Source organism: Alosa sapidissima, chromosome 4 (genome assembly GCF_018492685.1).
Source record: "Alosa sapidissima isolate fAloSap1 chromosome 4, fAloSap1.pri, whole genome shotgun sequence".
In the NCBI taxonomy this organism is placed as follows: domain Eukaryota; kingdom Metazoa; phylum Chordata; class Actinopteri; order Clupeiformes; family Clupeidae; genus Alosa; species Alosa sapidissima.
Window position 1 is genome coordinate 36,915,178 of NC_055960.1, and position 25,523 is coordinate 36,940,700.

The 25,523-nt window shown below is 43.2% G+C and overlaps 1 protein-coding gene across 1 annotated transcript in view; it reads right to left on the reverse strand.

The window, feature by feature from the left end:
* camk1b (calcium/calmodulin-dependent protein kinase Ib) overlaps positions 1–15,170 on the reverse strand; it is a 38,524-nt gene extending 23,354 nt beyond the window's left edge. Inside the window, 2 exon segments of the mRNA XM_042089198.1 lie at positions 11,250–11,366; positions 14,891–15,170. Of these exon segments, the coding sequence (XP_041945132.1) occupies positions 11,250–11,366; positions 14,891–14,901 (128 nt within the window). The 5' untranslated portion in view covers positions 14,902–15,170.
* Between the last annotated feature and the right edge of the window lie 10,353 nt (positions 15,171–25,523).

The window sequence follows — 25,523 nt, forward strand, 5'->3', positions numbered from 1 at the left end:
AGTTGAGAGAGAGACCTGGCTTATCCAAAGACAGACATGTGTGACATTTTTTTCCCTTGACTCAACTCCCTGCAGACACATGTAGGAAGAGTATCTGCAGAAACTAGGCCATCAAAACATGAGCATCATGACTATGATAAAAATGCCTGTCGAGAGGCATGGGATGACTTCCTTAAGTAAGTGACTGGCTCGTCAGCAGAGGCATATGTACCACAACTGTACCTCTAGAGACGCCCCCTCCCCTTACTTGTCTCATACGACTTTCTTCATGACTGCATCTTTATATGTATCCGTGGGGCAGACTACACGCGTGACTGGCTCGCCTGATTTCTCTGGAACTTACAACCTCCTCATCACGCCTGCAGCTGCACCCTCAGAGAGGCAAAGGCAGAGAGCACAGCAGTGTTAGCAGCCAGCAAGGCCCGAAACTACCGCAACCCTTCCAGCGTGCCCCCACATACTTTTACTCACCCACGCAAACATAGAAATGTCCACCCACATAAACACACACAACACACACAAAACACACACAAAACACACATCACACACAAACACACACAAACACACACAAACACAAACACACACAAACACACACCTCCTGGAAAAATCTCTGTGGACCGTGAGTTCCACTCTTTCCTCACCCTGCTTCTCTTTCTGCTTCACTTGCGTAACATGCCCTCTGCTCTCTTGTCCAGCGGGCACACTGACAACACAAACCCCCCTCTCACGGCCTTCACGGCCTTCAGAAGCACTCTCAGTTCTGCTGCCGGGATCTCAACATCTGATGGTAGAACATCACTCAACATTCTGTTGGTCACCAAAGGGCCGATCTGGAGCCAGTATAGTAACAAAAACTAAAACAGCAATATATATATATATATATTGTATTGTATGTTCCACTTTTGAAACGCCTTGTTCTATTTTGGTTCATTCATAGCTATTCAAATAGAGAGTCAGAGAACTCCCTAAAGCACACTGAAGACACAACAAATAGGAACCTCTGCAGTCTCCCTGGCCCTGGTCTTTTAGTTGATATCAATACACTGGTATTGAGCACTTCCATCTCTTCATCCTGAACTGGAGAGTAACAGGCACTGTCTGCTAACAGGATGGATGGGAGGACCACAAGCCTGACAGACTTAAGGAGAGGCTCGACGCTGAGAGTGTGAAAAGGAGTCTGCAGGAAGGTGGACACAACGTAGGGGGAACACAAGGTCATGGCACATGACACCTAGACCCTGATGGAACAGCCACTGACCCAGCCTGACCGCACAGGTCAAGTGTGGACTCGAGCACAATGTAGCCAGGAGCAGGAGTGTGGGGGGAAAGCATGGGGTGTGAGTGAGTCCTCCATCAATCTTAGAAGCAGAAATCTATTGAAATAGTGGTGCTGCTATTTTAGTATGCGCTGTGCTGCCATGTGGTGAAAAGCAGGGCAGTGGACCGGCACGGAGCATTCAGTGGTAACCTCTCAAAACCACAGGGTCACACCAGGATGTGTGAAGACATCCTGACGACATGAAACCAATCTGCCATGAAATAATATGGTTAAGTACAATAAGGTATTTCATTGTTGTGATGAACAAATGCTAGTTAGTATTGGCACAGGTGTAGGGTTGCCTGATCACAGAACACTGATATACACGTAACACAAAAGCAAAAAAATGTTGCTAAAAAAGGAGATAGCGCAGAAATAAAAGTGCTGCACTGCTCGGACTTTACAGCAGTGCATTAAAATGCAATGATGTGTGTAGAGTTTATTTTAGGCACATCTGGCCTGTTAACATTGGCCCATGGACAACAGATGCAAAATAGCCATTTTGGCTAATTCTGGGGCATTTACATTTTTATGTTCATTAATGTGCACTGTCCATGTCTAAATAAACCTTAAATAAATAAATAAAATGAGTACTGTTTTGATTTGGACACAGAGTGGAGCACAGTACACATAGTGGGCTAATGCCACTCTCGCCATGTGTCCAAGGCGTACGGGGACATTTCATTCTGACCAATTCATGAATGGTACACTGGTTCATTGCCTACGCCCTTTTTCAACTGATCGGCCAACTGATGGAACTGACTTGATTCTTGATAATCTTTCAAAACAATCATTTTTTGTTGTTGTTTGACTTATAAAAATATAAACAACAGAGCAAAATGAATACAAATATACGGACAAACACAAATGCTTTGACTGTACTTTTGGGATAACCAAAAAAGCTCAAGAAGTAGCAGCTTTGTTGTATGTGCAACCGAACTGGGTTATGAAACTCAGCACCAGGTGTTCTGTGAGCGTGACCCGCGGGATGCACTGAAACTTTCTGAACAGCTCGACAGAACTGGGTCAGAACCAAGAGGCCAGAGGCGCCAAACTGAAGATTCTAGACTCGTACTTTTTCACATAACAAACTGTAAGGAAGAAAAAGCATGATGGAGATGGACATGTGGACAACGAAGATAATTATATTCCATATAAATATTTATAATATTATTTGTCGTCTTGTGTTTCTTTTGCTGCTATATACTGTGACACTCAAAAGGCCTTTGACAGCTTAGTCCAGTTAGCTAAGCCCAGTTCATCACCATGCAATAATTGTCACCACCAGATCAGCCTCATTTCCTGCCACTGTCTGTCTGGCTGCCATCGTATTTAGCAACAGGAAGGGAAGGGGGCTGTCAAGGGCTTGGTTTCGGTGATAGACTCAAAACAGCTGGGAACCTCCAGGAAGAGCCAAATGAGCCACGGCCCAATGGTCAACCACAGGCAAAGCAACAACCAAGTCCTCTCCGCAGAGGACAAACAAGTGACCATCTAATAGTAGCCACTGGGTTGCACTGCTTTTAGCGATACAGCTAAAGCCAATGTGTGCACTGCTAATTGCGGTTCCCATGATGTGGACCTTTGGATTTCAAAGTCGAGGGGAAAAGCTGTGGGGGTGACCCGCTTTAAAGTGTCGGTTCGTCCTGATGGGCTGCCTACGCGCCGAACACAGGGCATGTACAAAACATCAAGGATGAAAATGATGTCAGAAGGGAACAATTGAGAACCCTGCAGTTCAGCATGTTCTTTCATGTGTGGTTTAAGGATGCAGAAAGGTCTTGGGAAGACTAAATGTAAGATACCAAGGGATCCTTCTATATTCGTCCTTTTGAAAATCTTTTGTCTGTTTTGCACAGATCTCCTTCTTTCTTTTTTTTGCGTCTGACTGACCCTCTCTACTGACTGTTTGACAGTAAAGGGGTGGAGGAGGGGGGAAAACATGGGCACATTTGCCACATATCAAACACAACAGGCAGTGAGGCAAAAATGAAGTAACATGCAGGCAGCATGTAGTGATTGTTCTCATATTTACACACACGGTCTCCATGCCCTGATAAGCAAGCTGCCCTCTCGTGACGCTAGAACTAGAACTCAGGGCCTAGAACTCCGGGGCTGGCCAGCTCTAAATGTTAACAGTGAAAATTGCAGAGACTCTGTCTAATTGAACGTGACAAGATGGAAAAAGTGCTTCACTAGAGCAGAGGAGTAAAAAAACAGAACAAAATGGTGATGAAGCACTGTGCATAACAACTCATGACGCACAAATGACTTTTAGCAGGAATCGTCTCACAGATCTTACAGATCCCTCCATTGTTAATGACCTGTGCTCAAATTCTTCCTGGAAGATGTACAAAGACCTAAAGACCAGACATTAGGGCACATGAACAAGCAGTCTAAGTTCTTGAGTCTAAGTTCTTAGGATGGCCGCCTCTGGATTTTCCTGTTATCTAAACAATGGTGACTGTACCTGTAAACAACTCTAGTGCTGACTTCCTGGTACCTTCTTGACATGCAGGTCCATCTCTACTAATAGTCCTCTCAGAATGCCAACAGGTGATGAACAACCAGTGGGAACGGTCCTATCTATCAGGGTTGTGCAAAATTCGAATTGCAATTCTGCTTCCTGTTTGCTACCTCAATTGAAGTGCAAGTGAAATTCAAGAATTGAATTGGAATTTAAGAGCCAGTTTCAATTCAATTCTGGAATGTTGCACAACCCTGCTATCTATGCTCTGTCAACACGGAACCCACACTGCCACAGAACACTCCACAGAACACTCCGGTTCCAGTGAGAACACTAAAATAAAAGCAGCCCCCCCCCCCCCACAGTTATTGTCCATCTCTACTGGGATGGTTAAGTGCTCGACTCAAAGAGAACCAAGTAAGCTGTGTTTTGTCAGCAAGTAAGAATTTCCATTTAGGGACAAGGTCCTTTCCTCTGGGGCTTCTCATGTGGGATTTGTACAACCCCAAATCAGCAAAAGTTTGGACATTGTGTAAAATTCAAATAAAAAAAAAAAGAATGTAATAATCTGCAAATCTTGTGAACTCATATTTAGTTTCAAAAAGGACACAGACAACATATCAAATGTTGAAAATGACTAATTTGACTATTTCATGGAAAAGATATGTCAATTTTAAATTTCATAACAGAAACACGTTTCAAAAAAAGTTGGGACGGGGGTAACAAAAAGCTGGAAAAGTTGTGCAATGATAAAGAAAACAAAAGGAGGAATGTTCACAACTAATTAGGGCAACTGGTGACATGATTGGGTATGAAAAAGAGCATCCCAGAGAGGCAGTCTCTAAGAAGTAAAGATGTAGAGGTTCATCACTCATTCATCTGCCTAAGGAGCTGTTGACCACTTTCTACTCAGCCATCATTCAGTCTGTCATCTGCACCTCACTGTCTGGTTTGGGTCTGCCACCAAACGGGACAGGGCCAGACTGCAGTGGACAATTAGGACTGCAGAGAAGATCATTGGAGCTGACCTTCCCTCCATCCAGGACCTGTACCGGTCCAGGGTCAGGAAAAGGGCAGCAAAAATCTCTACAGACCCCAGATTCCCTGTCCCAACATGTTGCTGGCATCAAATTTAAAATGAACATATATTTTTCATGAAATATTCACTTTCTGCATTTGATATGTTGTCTATGTCCCTTTAGCTCTTAAATACGGGTTTACACAACTATAGCTCGTGTATATATAATGTATATCACATTCTGCTTTTATTTGCATTTTACACAACATCCCAACTTTTTCTGATTTGGGGTTGTAGGAAAATGAAGGCATTAGGAACAGGTAAAACCTCAGGTGCAAGTCCCGGCAAATTAATTACCCCATAATTTTGCTGCCAAGACATGTCCGTCAGAGACAAACCACTATGGCTAAAAAAAAATTCATATCAGGGAATGTACATTCCTATAATGGAATCTCATAGGGCTTTACTGGAGAGATAGAAAACAGTTTGTATAACAAGTAAAACTGAGGGTGATGGTGGTGGACTGTCAGTGTGCATAAACACAGCAGGAGCTATCACTGCTATTTTTGTAGCGCTGTGTCATGAAAATGAGGCCGGACCAGCTCATGGACTTAGCTCATAATTCTAGAGCCAAGCCACCACCTTTTCCACGTTGCCAAAAACAAAGGCCAGAATATAGATGTGGCACATTGGCATGCGTTTGAATGTCCAAGTTGTGTAGCGTGCCAGCAAGGTTCCTACAGTTTGGGAGGGAGCGCTCCACGTGAGACAAAGGGTCTGAGTGTGTGTGTGTGTGTGTGTGTGTGTGTGTGTGTGTGTGTGTGTGTGTGTGTGTGTGTGTGTGTGTTTGTGTGGCTAGGTGTGTGCGCATGTGTTTGTGTGGCTAGGTGTGTGTGTGTGTGTGTGTGTGCGCGCGCGCATGTGTTTGTGTGGCTAGGTGTGTGTGTGTGTGTGTGTGTGTGTGTGTGTGTGTGTGTGTGTGTGTGTGTGTGTGTGTGTGTGTGTGTGCGTGCATGACGGCTGAATTATAGATGGGGCCTCGAGCACCTTCCTGTGTGTCTCCCATGCTGGTAAGGACACCTGCTCACAGTTCATTCACCCTGCAAAGCACATCAGAGTGGTGGAGGGCAGAGGCAGTCAGAACCCTGGGACTAACCATGAGCAAACTACACAGACAACGCAACAGGGACAAACATCACACCTTCATTAGAGTTTGTATCAAAAGCAAAGAGGCACTTGTTTTAAGCCACACTGTAGTTTCATTATAAGCAGTTAATATTTGCTCTAGAAGGATTACAAAGGATCGCACCTTGAAATCCTGGGAACAATCATATGCTTGATCAGTTGCACCTCATTATCATATGCTTGATCAGTTGCACCTGTTTATCATATGCTTGATCAGTTGCACCTGTTTATCATAAGCTTGATCAGTTGCACCTCATTTCGTTGCAAACAACCAGTATGAGTTCAGCTGAAGCACATGGCTGTTGCAAAAAACATGCAGGACAACAACTCATTCCACCGTGACTGCACTTGGATTCGAATCCAAATCACTCAGACCTGGAAAAAAAACAACTGGATGCGTATTCTCTGAGGATCTACCCTCTGAGGATCTCCAGCTCAGGTAAGACACCAAGCCGATTTGTGTGCCATTACTGCAAGGCTCCATTCACAGGCTTCAAATCAATGAAACACGACCTCTTTCCAGTATGGTAACTCAATAGCATTGTCGGCGTCCCCCTGTTCAAAGCACAGCCATTAAAACTATTCATCTCTTCTCTGTGTGAGCACTCAACGTCAAGCACTGTGGAGCCATTACGGCTGATCCCACCACCAATACAGGCTAAATATACCACTGACAAACTTTAGCCAAGTTGAGCCGCTCATCTACTCAAAACATGATGAGCGCCAGGGAGTGAAATAACAAACGTATGAGTCAGGCAGTAGGCTATGGACAAACAACATCTAATCAACATCTCATCGAGAAGAAAGTGGAGAAAAAACACAGAATGTTCTGGATGGTCACTGCCATGGACTCGCCAATGCTTGGTTACAAATGGAAATAACTTGGAGCACTAAAGGTCAGCATGATTTACAATGTCTGGGTACACCTCTCTGCAGATATGCAGATTAAGGACATTGTACATGATCTGGGAACAACTTGAAAACACCAGAACAAGTGGCCATCCCAGCTTAACCTTTCCGTTGGGAGGGAAAGCACACTCAATAACCCTGAAACTCAATGTACCAAAAAGCACAGCTTAAAACGAGCTCAACTTTTGTGACCCAAAGACAAACTGCTGCCTGACAGCTGTGCCCTACCAAAATGGCAAAAACCTACAATGGACTGCAGCCTGACTCCTACCAAGCGCTCTCCCTCCTCTGGCCATCCCAGTGGTGCAGGCTGGCCAGAGCCTGGGCAGGGCTTGAACATGCCGCCGCCATTAGACAGCGAGAAAAGCACTGCACCGATCCATCAGCCCCATCGATTTCAGATGATTCCAGCACCCAGCGCCCTCACAACCGACTGAGATCCGCGGACGCGCTGCTCGTCTGTGGCAGCATGACCCACTGGAAAACACACTACATTTTCTCATCAATACCATCGGCCAGCCGAGCTACGTCCACTGGAGAATAGCCTAAACTGTCATCACTAGCATCAGCTAGCTGTGCTACATCTGCAGGCAGCTTTATTGGCAATCATGATCGTCTGCTAATGAATGCCGTTTCCCCGTCATTATAGGATGGATTTTTTTTGTTCATTTTTTTGCCCCTAGATTTCACATTGTTTGTAATGAGGAAGATTTTTATTTTCAGAAGTGTGCTTTTTACAGGTGAGATGTTTGATATAACCTGACATATACCCATAGCTTACACATTAGTCAACCGATTATTCACCAGTAATGTGCTTAAAGGGTCGTGATGGATTGGTTTCTAAATATAGAGTTGACCTTAGAAACTCAGCTGGACAATCTTACCCGCACATTGTGATGTCCGACCTGCAATGTGAAGAACCAAAATTCTAAAGCGACCTTCTAAAGCAACATCAAATATATGATTCTGTCAGTGCAGTTAAGAAGGAAAGGTCAATTGTCTGATATGCATAACTACCGGTAATCGCCTGGATTAACTACCTCTAATCCAGTGGCTGATGGCTGTTCAGTTCAGATGAAGCTTCCCAGGACACATATTAATAGAGTGAGGACTGAAGATGGCTGATCAGGTCGCCAAAACATGACCAGTATTTCAGGCTCTTCTGGACACAAAAGTAGCTCTATTTAAATAGTATACTGCATTTCCTGCTGTGATGTTCAAGCGTTTCACAGGAAGGAAACATTGCTGCTGGTCTCAGACAGCTCCATGAGGGGCAAACCCACTCTGCTAAAATAACACTGACCTAGCCAGCGAGACATTCATTTTTCAGCCTTATCCAGACACCTCACACTCCAACCTCATTTATCCACTTTAAGTCAATCCAGAGGCACACAGCAGTTTCTAACAATGGGTGTCACTAAACTAGATTCACATGCACTGTATTTAGGACATTCATTTCTTTTTTTTCTATCCCCAACAGACATGGTTCCACCCCCCTTATAAGCAGACGTGGGGGTGGTTAAATCGTAGAATGCCCCACAATTTCCAAGAGGATTGCTTGTCTATTTAAGGAGGGCAGGAAAACATTTGTGCCGACAGCCCTGACCAAAATCAATACCTGCTCTTGTGCTTCACCACTCCCACTAATACCCACACTTCACAGCCGACTGACTGACCGCACTTCTCTTCCTGCACCGGCACACATGCAGGGCCAGATAGAGTGCTAACATGGGGACGTCCAGGGCAAAATGGCAAACGTGAATGCATTAGGCTGCTGAAAAGGCTTGGCTAGATGAATGAGTCACTCTGGGAATGGGGAAATGTGAAGAGAGCACACACACATAAAAAAAAACACACACGGAAAACACACACACACACACACACACACACACACACACACACAGAACTCACTCAATGGCTTTGCGATGGGGCCGCTTTTGTGTGCCCCGTTAATTGTTCCTCTGGTTTAATTACTGTCGAGTACGCGCAAAGCCGAGGCTCCATTCTGCACAGCCAGAAGAGCAACACAGTAGAGTTTAAGAAGAGAAATCAGAAGAGCAACCAAAACTGACCCAAACAGTTCTACTGCGTTTGGCGTGCCGACAAACTTCCATGCCGTCCAAAGTCTCTGCTAATCTCTAAATTATATAGCTAAAGGTGTAATGACCTCGACCAGAGAGCTCAGTGATCCTCAAGATGTATCTAGTGGCCACTAGAACTAATATTTATACACCGCTGCCACTCCATCCTGAACAAATAGTCACATAGATGTAGATAAGCATCTGTGAGATATGGAGGCTCTTTTTTCCCACAAACTGGTTTACTCTACTACTGATATTGTTTATTCTAGTGATGGTGTAGACACCTTTTAACAACAAGTGTGCACTGCTGGAAATGATCAATGGTATCAAGATCAACAAGAAACTCGAGAATAAACATTTCTTTTTCCAAATGAACAATATTATTAATCCCTCTGAAATTGTGCCCATTTCCAAAGCACTGTGGAACCCGCTCCAGCTCCAAGCAGCCACCCGGACACGTTCAGCCACAGGACAGAGTGTAGGACAACATGCATGGGCCAACTGCCAGCAGAGAGAGAGAGAGAGAGAGAGAGAGAGAGAGAGAGAGAGGCGGGGCAGATAAGGAGGGCAAATGAGGCACTAGGGTGTCGGGTCACCTAGGGTAGCAGCAGTGGGGTGGGGGGCACTACATCTTTATTCCTCATTCTTTCACCCCTAGCAGAGCTGAGCCTGTCATCAGCAAATCTGAATCAAGCACTTGCAGTGTTGAATGAGAGCGCGCTGTTTGAGTGGAGGGCTAAACTGAACCATTCAGTCGCACATTCACAAGCCAGATTATTAATAGAAAATAAAAACTTTGTTTCCATAGCAACTGTTATAGTCCATATGGAAAGTGTCTCCACCTGTTGCCAAGACAACCAGCCCACGATGAACTCGCAGCTGAGCAATGCTGTGAGGCAGTGATCTTTCCATAAACAGCCTGGACACAGGAAGACAATGGAGATAGGAAAAAATGGCAGAAAAAACCACAAAGGCTATCTGTCGAATAATCACCTCGTCTGATCTTGGCTATTCAGAAAAGCAGAGGGGTTTTCAGCTCACAATATCAAATCCAGATGTTCCAGATTGTTATGAAAACAGATTTGCAGCTTAAGGCCAGTACAGATTGGCTTGGAAGATATCATTAAACAAGGAATGGGACTTAAATGCTCACCAACCATGGGAATATATATCCCTTATACAAATAAGGAAAAAGACAACAGTTCCAAGTATTACAAATGGAAGATGGCCTTTCTTGAATTCTAAAGTAAATTCAGTCCCTTTATTTGTTTCTTCTCATTATTTGCTGCAAAGGTGTCTTTGGACATGATCTTATAAAACATGAAAGAAAACCTTAAATTTCATCTCGTTTTGTTCAAGATTCAATACTTTATTGCCATAAACTCAGCGCAAGTTGCTTCAGTATGCTCACGACAGGACATCAACAAAGACACAAAAAATACATAGAACATATACATGCACTACAACAGTGTAGTGGGGATATAAAGAGTAAGTAACACAAGTTTGTAATATGGAAAAAAACTATCATCCCTGAAGAAGTTCATCTGTAGAAAAGTTGTTAACTGCCAGTTAAACTGCCCAGAACGGAGTGGAAAGGATAAACTGAAGTAAGCTGAACTTTTCCCCCACAGACACATATTTCCTTCTGTCTGCACCACCAGTCTCTCTCTCTCTCTCTCTCTCTCTCTGAAGGGAGGAGGGTCTGGTTTCTCGGGCCGCTCGACTCTGGGAAGATTCCATCCCAATCATGGCTATCTCTCTCTCCCCCCTGGAATTTCGGGAGCCCCAGAAATCCCACTCGGCTCTTCCCCACGGACTTCCATGGAAGGGTCAGTTCACACATCCACCCAAGAAACAGGCCAGCAATGTCACCCAGAAGAAGGCCCCCATCTTCGGAGTAAACGGCTAAAAGTAGTCCTGCTGCAACTTCTTAAAACTGTCACTGGCCCCTGATCTCAAGTGGGCCATTAAAGCATCACATTCTCCTTCTCCTTTTTCTAGATGTGTTAGGCACCATTCAGAGTTCTTCCACATTCGCTTTTTAATCCAAATCGTAGAATGCAGAATGTCACGACACACATACAGGCCTTTCAAGCTTTCAAACATACAGTTCTGATCTTGACGTCACCACTGAAGAAGTTCAGAACGTATGTGGTTATGTTATGTGGATATACAGAGGACACTGAGAACATTTTGTGGACAAATTTTATATTTTATGGGCATTTTTAGTATAGTATTAGTTTAAATGTAAGGTCTAAATATTGTACTTACGTCCCAAGAACATCTTTAAAGTCATACATCTCCTTGATGTCACATGTTTTCTTTTTCCATGAGTGTCCATCTTGACCCAAGGGCATTTTCCTGTTGTTACGATCAACTACAGGAAAGCTGAAAAGAATATGAAAGAGAAGAAATGACATGAACAGTGGGGTATCTGGGCACCTGCAGTGGGGTATCTGGGTACCTGCAGTGTATAGACGGGCAGAATTACAGGTGTTCATTTCTGTTAAAGTAAACTTCCAAACTGGTCACTGAAATACACAACATCTCAAGCAGATAGAGTCCTGGCAAAGCTATACGGTATGGCTCAGATAGAGAATAGCCTCTAGTCTTTTCCCTGAGCAGAAGCACTTAATGCAAGTCACTCTTTTAAATTGAGCTGTGAATTTTAATGGAATGACACCAAAAGCTTAAATAGCTAAAGGAATGCTGCAAACCAAGTTTTCATCCAGGAAGGCTTTTTGTCCAGAAAGCCAGGACAGAAAATGAGACCTCTTCTCTTATCTTTGGTCAACATGTGAGATGTGTCTACAGGTTAACTGGACATATAAGGGGTACAATGCAATCATAATAGACTATATCATGCTGTAAGAAACATTTAGGTACATATATTTATTTTTGCTTGCTATGCATAGTACTTTACGACCCCAACTATCATCACTTCTCATTCCCCAACTCTCCTTGACCATTTACCTTTTATGTGGCTTTCTTACAAGGTGCCTGACTATTGAAAACCACTCCTGTCAGATATCAGCATGTTTTTCAAAAGTCAGGTAGATAAGGAAATTAAAAGTTCTACCAGGACACTTAAAGTGTAATTCCGAAAATTGACCCAAGAGATTTTTTTCTGCATTTAAAACTGACCCAAGGGTGTTTTCCTGCATCAACGGTTAGACCGATTAATTCTCGTCGCAAATCAAAATTACACTGGAGCTCCAAGTGGATTTGTACACGCAGCCTTACAACACTGTTTACACTTATGGTGTGGGTGCTTGTGCTTCTGTAGGAATCCGCCGTCTTGGTTTGTATAAAAATGAGTATTAAAGGAGAAGTTTGGTGTGGTATTGACCTACCTTGAAGTGTGTTGAAACATGATACCGAGTGTGAACTTTTGTCTCATAGCTCATCTCGGCTTGTCCCCTGCACTCCGAAATCTGGTGCTAGTTAGCCAATGCTACCAACAAGATTTCAATGGGGGTGTCTCGGGCATTGGACAAGCCATGCAAATAAATCACTGTTTTACACCATTTACGAGGCTCAAAGTAGCTCCACACTTCATTGGTAGACTTCCGAGGGCCCTGACATTTAAAACGGGACATTGAGAACTTTGAAAAAGCACTGGTAGTTTATTTACAAGACGATTTATACAGACAGTACCTTCAGGAAGTTTCCGTTCGCCGCCATCTTGAATTTAGTCACGATAAGTCGAGCATCGAGTACGAATGAACAGGTATGATAAGGGATCAGATTCCAAAAATAATTCCGTGGAAATGCATGGATTGCAGTTGTTTCCAATTGCAGCAACTGGAATGCATTTCCACGGAATTATTTTTACTGTGATGGCTAGATTGTACTTCACAAATACATAGCCTAACCTTTCAATTTGTGCCCATTTTTAGTAACAACCTGACAACCTACATGTCAACTAATGGGCTACAACAACTCCGGCCACTGGAACAACTCCAAGAACAATCGCACAGCGTCTATCAGAACTTCTTCTGTGTATAGCTGACTGATATAGTCGTGCCAAGTCTACTGGGTGCAACACATTTAAAGGTGTCAGGGCTAAGACTGAGTCATGGTGCACAGACTCCTGGTCTTCAACAAACAAAATATCTACTCATTTAGCAACTCTGGCCTCATTTCACAGTTTGACAAGCTGTTTAAATCGATTTGAACTGTCTATCAGAAAGTACGCCAGATAGATAGATAGATAGATAGATAGATAGATAGACATTTTTTGATCCAACTTCTTGCAGACAATGCCCTCCATGCATGTGGAAGTGGACAGGCTTGTACTCAGATTTGCACTAAATAAAACAAGGTAGGCTGAAATTTGGAGATATTTGGTTGGGCTAAGGATTCATCCTGTCCCTATGAGAGGAAAGCAGGCATCAGTAAAATGTTGGCCACACTGCCACTGTAGAAGTGCATTTGGAGGTCCAAGGCTCTCCTTCAGACTGGAGCTGTGAAAGTTTCCATGGCAACCCAAGAAAGGAACCACGGAAACTGCAAAACTAAACTGTACCCGCACACAAAAGCGACAGGTGCACTATTTATTTTTGTCATTTGGGTCTGACACACACACACACACACACACACACACTTCTTATGAGTTGAATGTTTGAATTGTTGAGAGAATTGCTTTAAAAAGCTTAACCTGTTTACCATGTTAGTCGCTTCGGCTAAAAATGCCTAATGTAATGTAATGAGTTTATCCCTCTCCTCTCCGCCGCTGCATAACACAGCCCTGTGGAGGGCTGATTCCTTCTTAAAAGTGGTGGAGGACGATTTTGCAATCCTTTCGCTAAAGCAACTTGGTAAGAAGCAAGACGAGGAACCAAGAATGTACTACAAAAGCCTGCACTGTGTTCAAGACCACAACTGGGCCTAAATTTAACCTCTAATGTTCACACAGGAAATAACGAAATAGCATGACTTCTTCAAACTCACTGGCCTGCAAGCTGTACAATGTAAACCCCCTTTGGGTCAGGTTATTAAAGGAGAAAAAATATAGTTTCACACAATGGTAATAGTAAAAATTATTATACCACAGAAGTGCACTGACAACACACTCTCCAAGTTCTTTCGTACACCTGAGTGTATATTGACTGAAATATTAACTTCAAGATAATTGACAAGATGTAACTGACGTTCTAGATTGATCACAGCTAGCACATTTTTTTCCTGCACAAATCTTACCTTATGCCAGTGTCATGAGAACATCAGTGAAGAACACAAGAACCATGTGAACATCAAGATCAGCATGGCAATCGTGTCCTTTTAACACAGTTGTAAATACAACAGCACTCTGACATTCATGATTACTGCTTGTCCCCTGGACACATTGAGCATGCTGGGTCAGTGCAACGTCCAGCCAAGGATATGAATGCCAAACAGATTCCTGATGATGTTCCTCTTTTGACATGTTTCTCCCTTGAGACTGTGATCCTTGCAACCAAATGCAACACTGTGGATGCTAACATGCTAAGAACTCAAGGGTATTTTGTCAGCAAATATTTCACCTTGACTGAAGAAGAAAATAAAGTTTGGAACGGGCACAGAGATGAACATTCATGAGACAAGAGAGGTGCGCTTGAGTGATAAAATCAATGGGAAAAAACACAGGCACAGATTGTTCTGGATTTGGTTCATGGGTAATGGGCAGAGGAACAATCGTTTGAGAAGAGAGCATGCAGGTTGAGCTATACATAAGGAACCGGAGCTGGAGAGGATTGATTCTCAACCAGGATATGTGAGGAACCGACCAACACAGACAACTGTCTTTAAGCAGTTAATCGAAACAACCGGATAAAGACTTCGACACATCAACTACAATATCTACAGTTATTGTGCATGCAACATTCTCATACGGATTGTGTAAATTACATATAGAGGAACGTGATACTCACTGGTTTCCCATTGCTGCGCGGTGAACAGAAGAGACACACAGAAAGTGACACAACCACCTTTAACTGGCTGGGTCGGGGGCGACAGGAGCCGTGCCTTGATCATGACAACCTGTGACACACACAGTGGCTGGCCTGGGCCAGCTTTTGCGACACCCTGCAGCAGCACTTCGGGACCTCCCTTTTTAAGCGTGACACCACGTTGCTCACGTTCCGACAGGATGTGGGAGACACTGTGCATGCACGGTTTCACTGCCGGGCCGAACAAGGCACAACAATGCAGCTGACATCTGCCATTAGGAAAATACTTTCACTTTCGAACATCGACTGACATAGCTGGAAACACAGAGCCTTCCCTCTCAAGCTCAATCTGGGAATATGACACCTTTTTCCTTTTTTTTTATATTCTATTTTTAATGTACACCTCTGTCTTCTTGAATTTAAAACAAGTCCAAAGACCAAACCAGTCAGCAACATCTGCAGTTCATGACACACCGACACCATCTTTGGGCATTTTACACTGTTTTATTGTCCTCTTATCTGCGGCAATGGCAGATAAGGATCGGTTCCTGATTGAGAGGCGTTCAGTAAACTCGATGAGGTCAGTAAACTCGGGAGAGGTCTCCTCTGCGCCAGACTTATAGTAAATAGTCACCTTATGTAGGCCTACACCCCCAGGCTGACCAGGTGTGGCCCTAAAAAATGCAAAGGCAATGCTTAAAGAGGTTTACCATACCATAAACCTATAGGGCTGAGCAACCAAGACCACATTTTACTTGGCTGCCAGTTCCAGTCATTTAAAAACAAAAATATAATCAGGCACAACAGAGTTCAATCAATAGTCACATCTGGGCAAGATCTAGGCCACATGCCCTGGTGCATTTAATCATGCTGTTATGATCAGACAGTAAAATGGCAATGTGTTAACTGATCAAATGGAACATACAGAGAATAAAGAATTCACTTCGGCACACATTCCCAAGATGTATGCAAGTATGCAACTAGGGATGGCCACAAGAAAACCTGTTCTAATCTTGACCAGTGCTCAGTGGTTCTCCTTCACACTGTTTATCGCAGAACATCAAGCTGATGTTTTAGAAGTGCGGACAGACGGGAATAGCACATTCCAGACGTTGCTGATTTCAGGAAATAAGTGGGTTACTTGTAGTTTGACAGGTCGAGTTGCACGCTGAAATTGTTCCTCCAACATTCCAACTAAAACAAGAGTGCTACATAGCCTAGCTCGACTAAATTGATCAGAATCTTATTTATTTTTTTATGCAGCATCCTCCAGTTAAACTGAAAAGGAAAGTCATTTCACATTCCAAGTCATTTCACATCATAGTTTCTGCCTTCCTAACCACGTCCGTCTATTCTCAATACACTGATGAGGCTGACCCTTCTAGCTCCGTGTATGAACTCGCAGCACCATATGCATAAGTGATGTTCAACTATCAATTATTGATTTCCAAAAATCCGTGGCGGCAAAATCCATTCCGTAGGACAACACTCAAGCAATGATCATGAGATCTGTTTCACAGCACATATATTACCACTGTGAGTACGCCCATTCTACCTTCCACGCGATTCAATTCAGTGTGCAACTCAAGCCAGTAGTCTATTTGACAGGCTAGTTTCTACGATAACTTACTACCAAAAACAGCGAAAACCTTCTTGCAGCTCTACGCGACTCCTCGTGCATTATGCAATGTTAAACATGAATTACACATGAATCGTTGATTTACCTGTAAATTGCTGGGTCTTGGGGATTCTCCTCTGTATGCCTGTGTCGAATAGGACTGCCCTCAGTCTGCTGAAGACTGGATCCTCTGACAAACCCACCAGTAGGCTACTTTCCTGACGTCAGAGTGATCAGTAGAGGGAGTGGCTTGACCATGAAGAGGGACGATCTGTTCGATCCTAAGCCAATAGGAGACTCATTCCACTCAGGTATCGCTGTAATTCGCCACCTCTTCTCTGGCATCTTGCCAGGACCGGTGTACACACTCGTCCACCCATGTTACTGTACACTGTATTTTTGTTCTTCTGTTGATTTCTTTTACAAAATATAATTTAAAATGTAAAGTGGTGTGAAGAATGGCAGGACAAGTAATTGCAAGATACGCTAGCTTGTGTTGAGAATGTATCCTTTTGATTTTAATAGGCTATAGAAGATAGAAAGCTCCAGCTTACAAATATGACTGAATGGTTTAAGTTTGTTTGTTTCATAGAATGCCACTTGGCTATTACAAGTGGTCTATGGGTCTACTTACTACAGAGCCTATATAATCTTTTTCAGGGAAATCGTATAACCACATAATGTCTCGGTTTCCTTAAAGACTCTTAAGATTGTTTGGACTCCCTCCGGAAGGAGCAATAGACTAAACAAAGCAGATCCGCAGCTTAAGAGGATGAGGAATTCCAAGCCCCATTATTGTTGAACAATTGCGCCACGCTGTGTCCACCTGAGGTACAATCAGACAGCGTACCCGGGACAGGCTGTTCCAGTGTCTCCTTGTTATTTAGGCTTATCTGGATCTCATACATACAGCATTACGTATAGACAATTGACGATCATCAATTATTTTAATTGAATTTATTTTTTGTAATCAACTTTTTATGAACACCATTAGGCCTATAACACACACGAGTCATGACAGTTAGGCCTACTATCACATGGGGGGAGGGTCCCTCTCCCCACACACACACACCTCCCCTCTCCCCACACACACACACCTCTATTCACATTTCTAATAACGAATTATTCCTATCATGAATGTGCTTTATAAATTATAAGTGTGTGCTAATTGACCAACATGAGCTTTGATCATTTTAATGTGGTCACACTCGGGTTACTCTAACATACACTTCAAAGCTAAATTTACCTATTTTAATGTCTGGATTATGTCCCAAATGACAAGACAGGATAGTGCTTAAAACTATAAATAGCAACATTGCTGGCATTCAGAGCCGGACAGTAACGGAGTACATTTACTTGAGTACAGTAGGCCTACTTGAGTACAGTTTTGAGGGATCTGTACTTTACTCGAGTATCATTTGTGGGCAGTACTCATGACTTTACTCAAGTACATTTGAGAGGCAAATATTGTACTCTTTACTCCACTACATTTCTATCCATAACCGTGAGTACCCCTGAGTAGGCTACTTCTTCTAAAAAAAAAAAGGAAAAAAGAAAAATCTCGGAAACCCTCAATTTGTTGTTTCCCTCTCAAACGTGATTAGATTGTGCAGGCACCACTGATTGGGACAGCCTATCAGCAATCACCTTCAGCTTTCCGCCAAAGTCAACTCCATGGTCAGATTTAGATAAGAGACTAAACCATGGACGAAACAATGGATAAAGACGCAGAAGGTCCATCCCGGGAATGTACCAACCTGTAGCCCCACCTCGCCAGACTATTTCAATATTTCAAGTTAATGATAGTTTTTGCTTCGGTGTTTCAATTACAACATAGTATTTTGTATTTGAAATACGTATTTTAAATACATGTATTAGAAATACTGCCCATCCCTGGCAACATGGTAAAAATATGAAAATGACTTGATTTTACTTTCAATTCCTTTTACATTCTCCAAGGTATTAACATTAACATAACTCCATGTAGGACGTTTCTGTACATAAATGTAAGCACTGTTAGCCCTGGAAGCTAATGTAATTGCTGCCGCTAGGGTGCGTCTAGATTTCTAGGCTAAAGCACTGTGGCAGTAGTAATGCAATATTTAGAAAATAGGCTACTCTTGTACTCTTGATACTCAAGTACTTTTACAAACAAGTACTTCAGTACTTTTACTTAAGTAGACATCTGACTGTTGTACTTTTACTTGTAGCCTACTTGAGTAAAATTTAGCAAAGGGTATCTGTACTTTTACTCAAGTAATGAAGCTGTGTACTCTGTCCGCCTCTGCTGGCATTGCCTGATTGTCTGATTTACATTAAGCGAGAGAGAGAGAGAGAGAGAGAGAGAGAGAGAGAGAGAGAGAGAGATCTATGTGTTCTTTGAATATGTTTGTTTACTTTTTCAAATGCATGTTGAGACAATTGTGTAAAATACAAATATTCCAGTAGCAAAGACAAAAGACAAAACACACACACACACTGGATAACTTTAATAACTTATTTGTCTGCTGCACATTTAATAAGTTAATGACATACATATTAGTTTACAATCTCTTTTTATGAGATTCAGAGTAAAGCAAATATGGAAAGGAAACAAGGATTTTGTGTGAAGCTGTCAAGCTGCAGAAGAACAACCCCGCATTCTTCAATTTCTCCACAAGGTGGAGCCAAAACGATACATTGAGTAAATGTGATCTCATACCAATGACAATAAAAAGGTATGAACAGCATGCTGCCATGCTTAATATGATTTTTTAGTTATCTTAAGTCGTGAAGAAATAACTCAAAAAAGGACCGACGCAAACTTATTCCTGTATGGATATAATGCAGTCAGTGAGATAAAAATCATACACTTTTATTTATCCTTAGCAATCCTAAGCTATCCAGGTGAAACACACTCAGTGTTTGTTTGTCATCTGTTCTTCCAACTACAGAAACCAAGGCCGACAAGCCTAGCTAAGTGAGAGTGAGGTAGAGATGGATGCAACCCCAGGAGACTACAATGCCCCAAATAAGAGAATAACCAAAAGCTGGATACATAATAATAATAATAATGATAATAATAATAATACATTTTATTTAAAGTGCCTTTCAAGTCACCCAAGGACACTGTACAATAAGACAAAAGGATATAGACATAAGAGTAGCATAAAAACATCAAACAGAGACAGTATACAAGAGAACATAGACATAAAAGCAACATATACAGGGACAGTACAAGTAGACAGTACACTTAATAAAACACACTATACATTCAGCAGGAGACAGACATTGCCAACAAAAGTAAAATAAAATAAAGTAAAATAGTAATAGAGGAGCGGGTGGGATGGAGGAGGCCTGGTTATGAGGAGGAAGGAAAAGCAAGAGTGAAGAGGTGAGATTTTAACAGGATTTAAAGGTGGACAGGGAAGTGCTTTGACGTAGTGCAAGTGGGAGGGAGTTCCAGAGTTTGGGGCCAGCCACGCTAAAGGCCCCGTCACCCATGGAACGGAGATGTGCAGTGGGGGTGGATAGGAGGTGGGCATCAGTGGAGCGTAAGGTGCGGGTTGGTTGGTAAGGGGTCAGGAGGCTTGAAAGATAAGAGGGTGCAAGATTATGTTGTGCTTTGAAGACAAGAAGGATGATTTTGAATGGATTACGGTATTGTACAGGGAGCCAGACTAGTTGATGGAGGATGGGAGTGATATGTTGCCAGGGCCTGGTACGGGTGAGAACTCTTGCAGTGGAATTTTGTATGTATTGTAGCCTGTCTAATATCTTTGCTGAGACACCAAAGAGCAGGGCATTACAGTAGTCAAGTCTGGAGGTTATGAAAGCATGAATGAGAGTCTCAGCAGTGGTGGGGTTAAGGGACAGGCGGAGTTTGGAAATGTTTTTAAGGTGGAAGAAGGCTGTTTTAGTGATGTATTTGATGTGAGAGTCAAAGGAAAGGGTAGAGTCAATTATGACAACAAGGCTTTTGACCTCAGCGGTAGCGGTGGTAAAGTAACCAGGGATGGATAACTGTGATTGTTCCAGCTTTTTCAGTACAGATGGTGTGGCAATGAGTATGGCTTCTGTCTTGTCATGATTTAATTTGAGAAAGTTCTGTGTCATCCAGTTGCTTATGGCATTGAGACAGGTGACCAGATTGGAGGGAGGGAGTGTGTGGGAGGGCTTCGTGTGAATATAGAGTTTTGTGTCGTCAGCATAGCAGTGGAAGTTTAAACCATACTGACGCAAAATATGACCAAGGGGGAGGATGTAAATGACAAAGAGCAGGGGACCTAGGACAGAACCCTGGGGAACACCATGTGAGAGGGGTGAACTGACATGGCCTGTATCAGCCGCAAGGAGTAGGTCATTTGTGACCTTGACCGGATTGCCTCTCAGACATAGCTACATGGATGAAGGCACACCACCTCCAGCTGAACCTCTCAAAGACTGAACTGCTGGTCCTCCCAGCTAAACCTACCATACACCACGACATCAACATCAAATTTGACTCCCTGTCTGTTTCACCTACCAGGACTTCTCAGATCATGTTGCCTCAGTCGCCCGGTCATGCCGTTTCGCACTCTACAACATACAGGACTTACTTGACTCAAGATGCTACCCAACTTCTGGTTCAGGCAATAGTCATCTCACGACTCGACTACTGCAACGCCCTCCTGACAGGTCTCCCAGCCTGCGCAGTGAAACCACTTCAGATGATCCAGAACGCGGCGGCGCGCCTGGTCTACAACCAACCCAAAAGGGCACATGTTACCCCGCTGCTCATCAAGCTACACTGGCTACCTATGGCAGCCCGCATCAAATTCAAGGCTCTAACGCTTGCCTACAAAGTAGTCTCTGGTTCTGCTCCTACCTACTTGAATGCCCTCATACAGAAATACGCTACCTCCAGACCGCTGCGCTCCTCAGACGAACGACGTCTAGCTCTACCACCAGTACGCTCAGGCCAATCCAAACTTTTCTAATCTGTTGTTCCTCGTTGGTGGAACACACTGCCAGTTCCTACAAGGGCAGGGACATCCCTCTCCATTTTCAAAAAACTCCTGAAGACCCAGCTCTTTAGAGAACATCTCCTCTCATAGCAACACTTACAACAAGTCTTGCTGATCCTAGCACTCACCAGCCTTCTTAAACTGACACGTAACTGTTAAAAACAGTACTCACTGATGCACTTATTTTTACTGTACTCTAATGTTTTTTAAATTGTCCTAAAATTATTGAGAATTGCTCTAAAACTTAAACTGTTTACCATGTTGTTAGTCGCTTTGGCTAAAAAAGCGTCAGCCAAATGTAATGTAATGTAATGACCAGGGCCGTCTCGGTGCTGTGATGATCCCTAAAACCAGACTGAAACACTTCCTATAGGGCATGAGCAGTCAGGTGTTCTTGGAGTTGTGTGGCTACAGTACGCTCAAGTAGTTTGGAAATAAATGGCAGGTTGGAGATGGGACGGTAGTTTTTGAGATCATCAGTAGCTGCTCCAAATTTTTTAAGAACAGGAGTGATAGCTGCAGTTTTGAGAGAGTGAGGGACAGAACCAAGGCATGGCATGGCATGGCCTCCATAATTCTATCCCTCAGTTAAGAGGGTGACACTCCCAGGTTTAGTCAACACAGTAAAGGAAGAAAGACCTGCAAGTCTTGTTCATAGATTTGGTGACCATGATGTTCTTGAATTTCCCCTAGGGATCAATAAAGTATCTATCTATCTATCTATCTATCTATCTATCTATGTGTCCCGGAAGCAGTTTCACCAAGGCAACAAAGCCATGTCTCTCCAGGCTGAATGGAATTATTGTAACAAGAGCAACTGGCGGTGGTCCTGGGCATCTGCCACTTCAAAGGCCACATCAATGGAATATGGCTCCTGGTACACACAGATCACCCTTCACTCACCTGGCTATTGGACTTCAAAGAACCGAAGTTAAAAGATTAAAACTTTGAGGAAAGATTAAAGCTTTGAGGTTCACCATTAAGATGCCTATATGCATGGCACTGCTCATCTAAGGCAGAGCAGTGCCAGAATTATCAGTGCAACAAGGAATAGAAGCTGGTCCTGTGGTGACTATAAGCCACATCATCCGAGCATGCAGACAGCCCTTTCCTGTTGCTCCGTGGAGGTGTCCAGAGCAGTGAGCAAGGCCTCTCCAGTTGTCTCCAGCAGCAAGGGCAGCCGTGGCCTACTGGCTAGTGCTTCGGACTTGTAACCGGAGGGTTGCCGGTTCGAACCCCGACCAGTAGGCACGGCTGAAGTGCCCTTGGCACCTAACCCCTCACTGCTCCCCGAGTGCCGCTGTTGTTGCAGGCAGCTCACTGCGCCGGGATTAGTGTGTTTTGGGATTAGTGTTAGGATCACTGTGTGCTGAGTGTTTTTCACTAATTCACGGATTGGGATAAATGCAGAGACAAAAAGAGTCCTCCGTCCAGAGTGCAATCATGTACCGTCCTTGGTAGAGACCAGGGGCCGTATTCACAAAGAATTTTAAGGCTAAAAGTAGCTCCTAAGTGGCGAATTTAGGAGCAACTCCTAAAAATAATGGGCGTGTCACTCCTAACTTTAGGACTCCTAATTTTTTTCACTAAAAGTAATTCACGAAATATTTTAGACCTAAAAGTCTGGGACAGCTTAAAAGAAGTCGAGAGGACTCCTAACTCACTAAGACCTACAAACACAAACAGCTTTTTGTGGCATTTCACGTTGCGATGTTTTGAAATGGGTAGCCTATGCGGCAACAGGAGCTTCCAATTGTGAGGAAACAATTTTGCATTGTAGGCATAAAAGGGATGCTATAACGCCACCATCAACAAGATAGAGATAGATAGATAGATAGATACTCTATTGATCCCCAGGGGAAATTCAAGGTCTCAGCAGCATACAGACAACACAAACACATTCTTTAACAGCAGAAAGAGTAATTAAAGTATAAAATATAAAAACACAACTAAGCAATAAGGACAGTTGAAGATAAAGAATATGCTAAATATACTAAAATACAAATTATACTAACTAACACTTAATCTAAATCAATTCTAAAAACAGTATCCACATAGTGGTGATTAATCGTCTTCGTGCTTTTGTCTTTCCTGTGGACTTTTCTTTTGCTGTCTATGGGACTGTGTTGTTCCACAGGAAGTTAATTTACACAGCGGCCCCATCTTGTGAAATGGGCTAATCAAGGTGGTCACTTCAGTCAAGCTCGTGCATGAGTAATGACGTCATCCATAGCAACGAAGACTCACTCTTAGTTTAGGAGTTGTAATTTGTTCTTACTAAGAGTAGGTCTGAAAGGCTTTGTGAATAACTTTTAAGAGAAAACTCCTAGCTAAAATCTTTTATTGCGATTTAGGAGTACTCCTAGTGGTAAGATAAAAGGCTTTGTGAATAACTTTTAAGAGAAAACTCCTAGCTAAAATCTTTTATTGCGATTTAGGAGTACTCCTAGTGGTAAGATAAAAGGCTTTGTAAATACGGCCCCAGATGGGCAGCTCGAGATTTCAGGTCCAGCGATTGGTCCACTGCTTGGTGAGTACAGGCCATTATGGCATCACACAGACACTCCAGCCTGGTTCTGCTGACTGCAGGCTTCACAATGGTCCTACACCTTGACCTGCTAGCCTCTTGATCCTGCTGGCCCCTGGCTCAAAAAAGGAGTTAGGAACGACAGGTTCTATTAACTGGAAAAAGTCCCTACAGTGTGCATTCTACACACTAAGTCTTTGTGAGTCTTTTATGTTTTTTTTTTATTATTCTTTAATTATATTATGTACTTTACTTTTTATACTATTCTTTAACTATTGTCCTTTTATGCTTTTATGTAGTACTACTACTCGTGCTTTTGTTTCTGTAAAGCACATTGATTGACCCCTGTGTATGAAATGGGCTATATAAATAAACTTGACTTGACTTGATTTTGTTCAAGCTTGAGTTGGCGGAGTCTGAGGACATACTGTAGCCTTAGTTAGGGTTGGTGGAGTCTGGGGACATCCTGTAGCTTGCCTTGGTTAGGGTTGGTGGAGTCTGGGGACATCCTGTAGCTTGCCTTGGTTAGGGTTGGTGGAGTCTGGGGACATCCTGTAGCTTGCCTTGGTTAGGGTTGGTGGAGTCTGGGGACATCCTGTAGCTTGCCTGGGTTAGGGTAGGTGGAGTCAGGACATCCTGTAGCTTGCCTTGGTTAGGGTTGGTGGAGTCTGGGGACATCCTGTAGCTTGCCTTGGTTAGGGTCTAAGCAGCATGGGAATGCTGAGGGGTTTGTGTGTTCCGTGTAAGTGTGATGTAGATGAAGCCTTAATGCTATGCGAATGTAAGCATGAGTTTCTCCCTGCAATTATTTGAAATGCTTAAAATTAGAATGTCCTATGATGCATGGAATCATAATGTCCTGTGATCTTACCCTCACTTTAGTTAATGTAAGGGTAAACTAATTACTCTGTTAGCGATCTGTGTCTTGTATTATAAACTAAATGTACTGCAGAGCGGTACAAAATATGGCCGCCGCCCAGTCCTGCACAGTCTCTCCTCAAAAATAAATCACACATGTCAATTTGTCTCCATCTCCTACTCTTGCAACTTTTGTGTATGTAAATTAGCATGTGTGCGTTTGCTTTTGTATATATGTGTGCCTCTGTGTGTGTGTGTGTGTGTGTGTGTGTGTGTGTGTGCGTGTGTGTGCGCGCGTATGAATATGTTTGTGCGTGTGTGTATGTGTTTATGTGTGTGTGTGTGTGTGTGTGTGTGCGTGTGTGCGCCTGTGTGTATGTGTGTGTGGGTGTTCGCTGGTGAGTAGGTGTGTGGGGGTAATGGGGTGTGTGTTTGTGTGTGTGTGTTTATGTGTGTGTGTGTGTGTGTGTGCGTGAGTGTACGTGTTTGTGTTTATGTGTGTGTGTGTGTGCGTGCGTGCGTGTGCTTGTGTGTGTGCCTGTGTGTGTCTGTGTGCATGTGAGTCTGTGCGTGCGTGCGTGCGTGTGCTTGTGTGTGTGCCTGTGTGTGTCTGTGTGCATGTGAGTC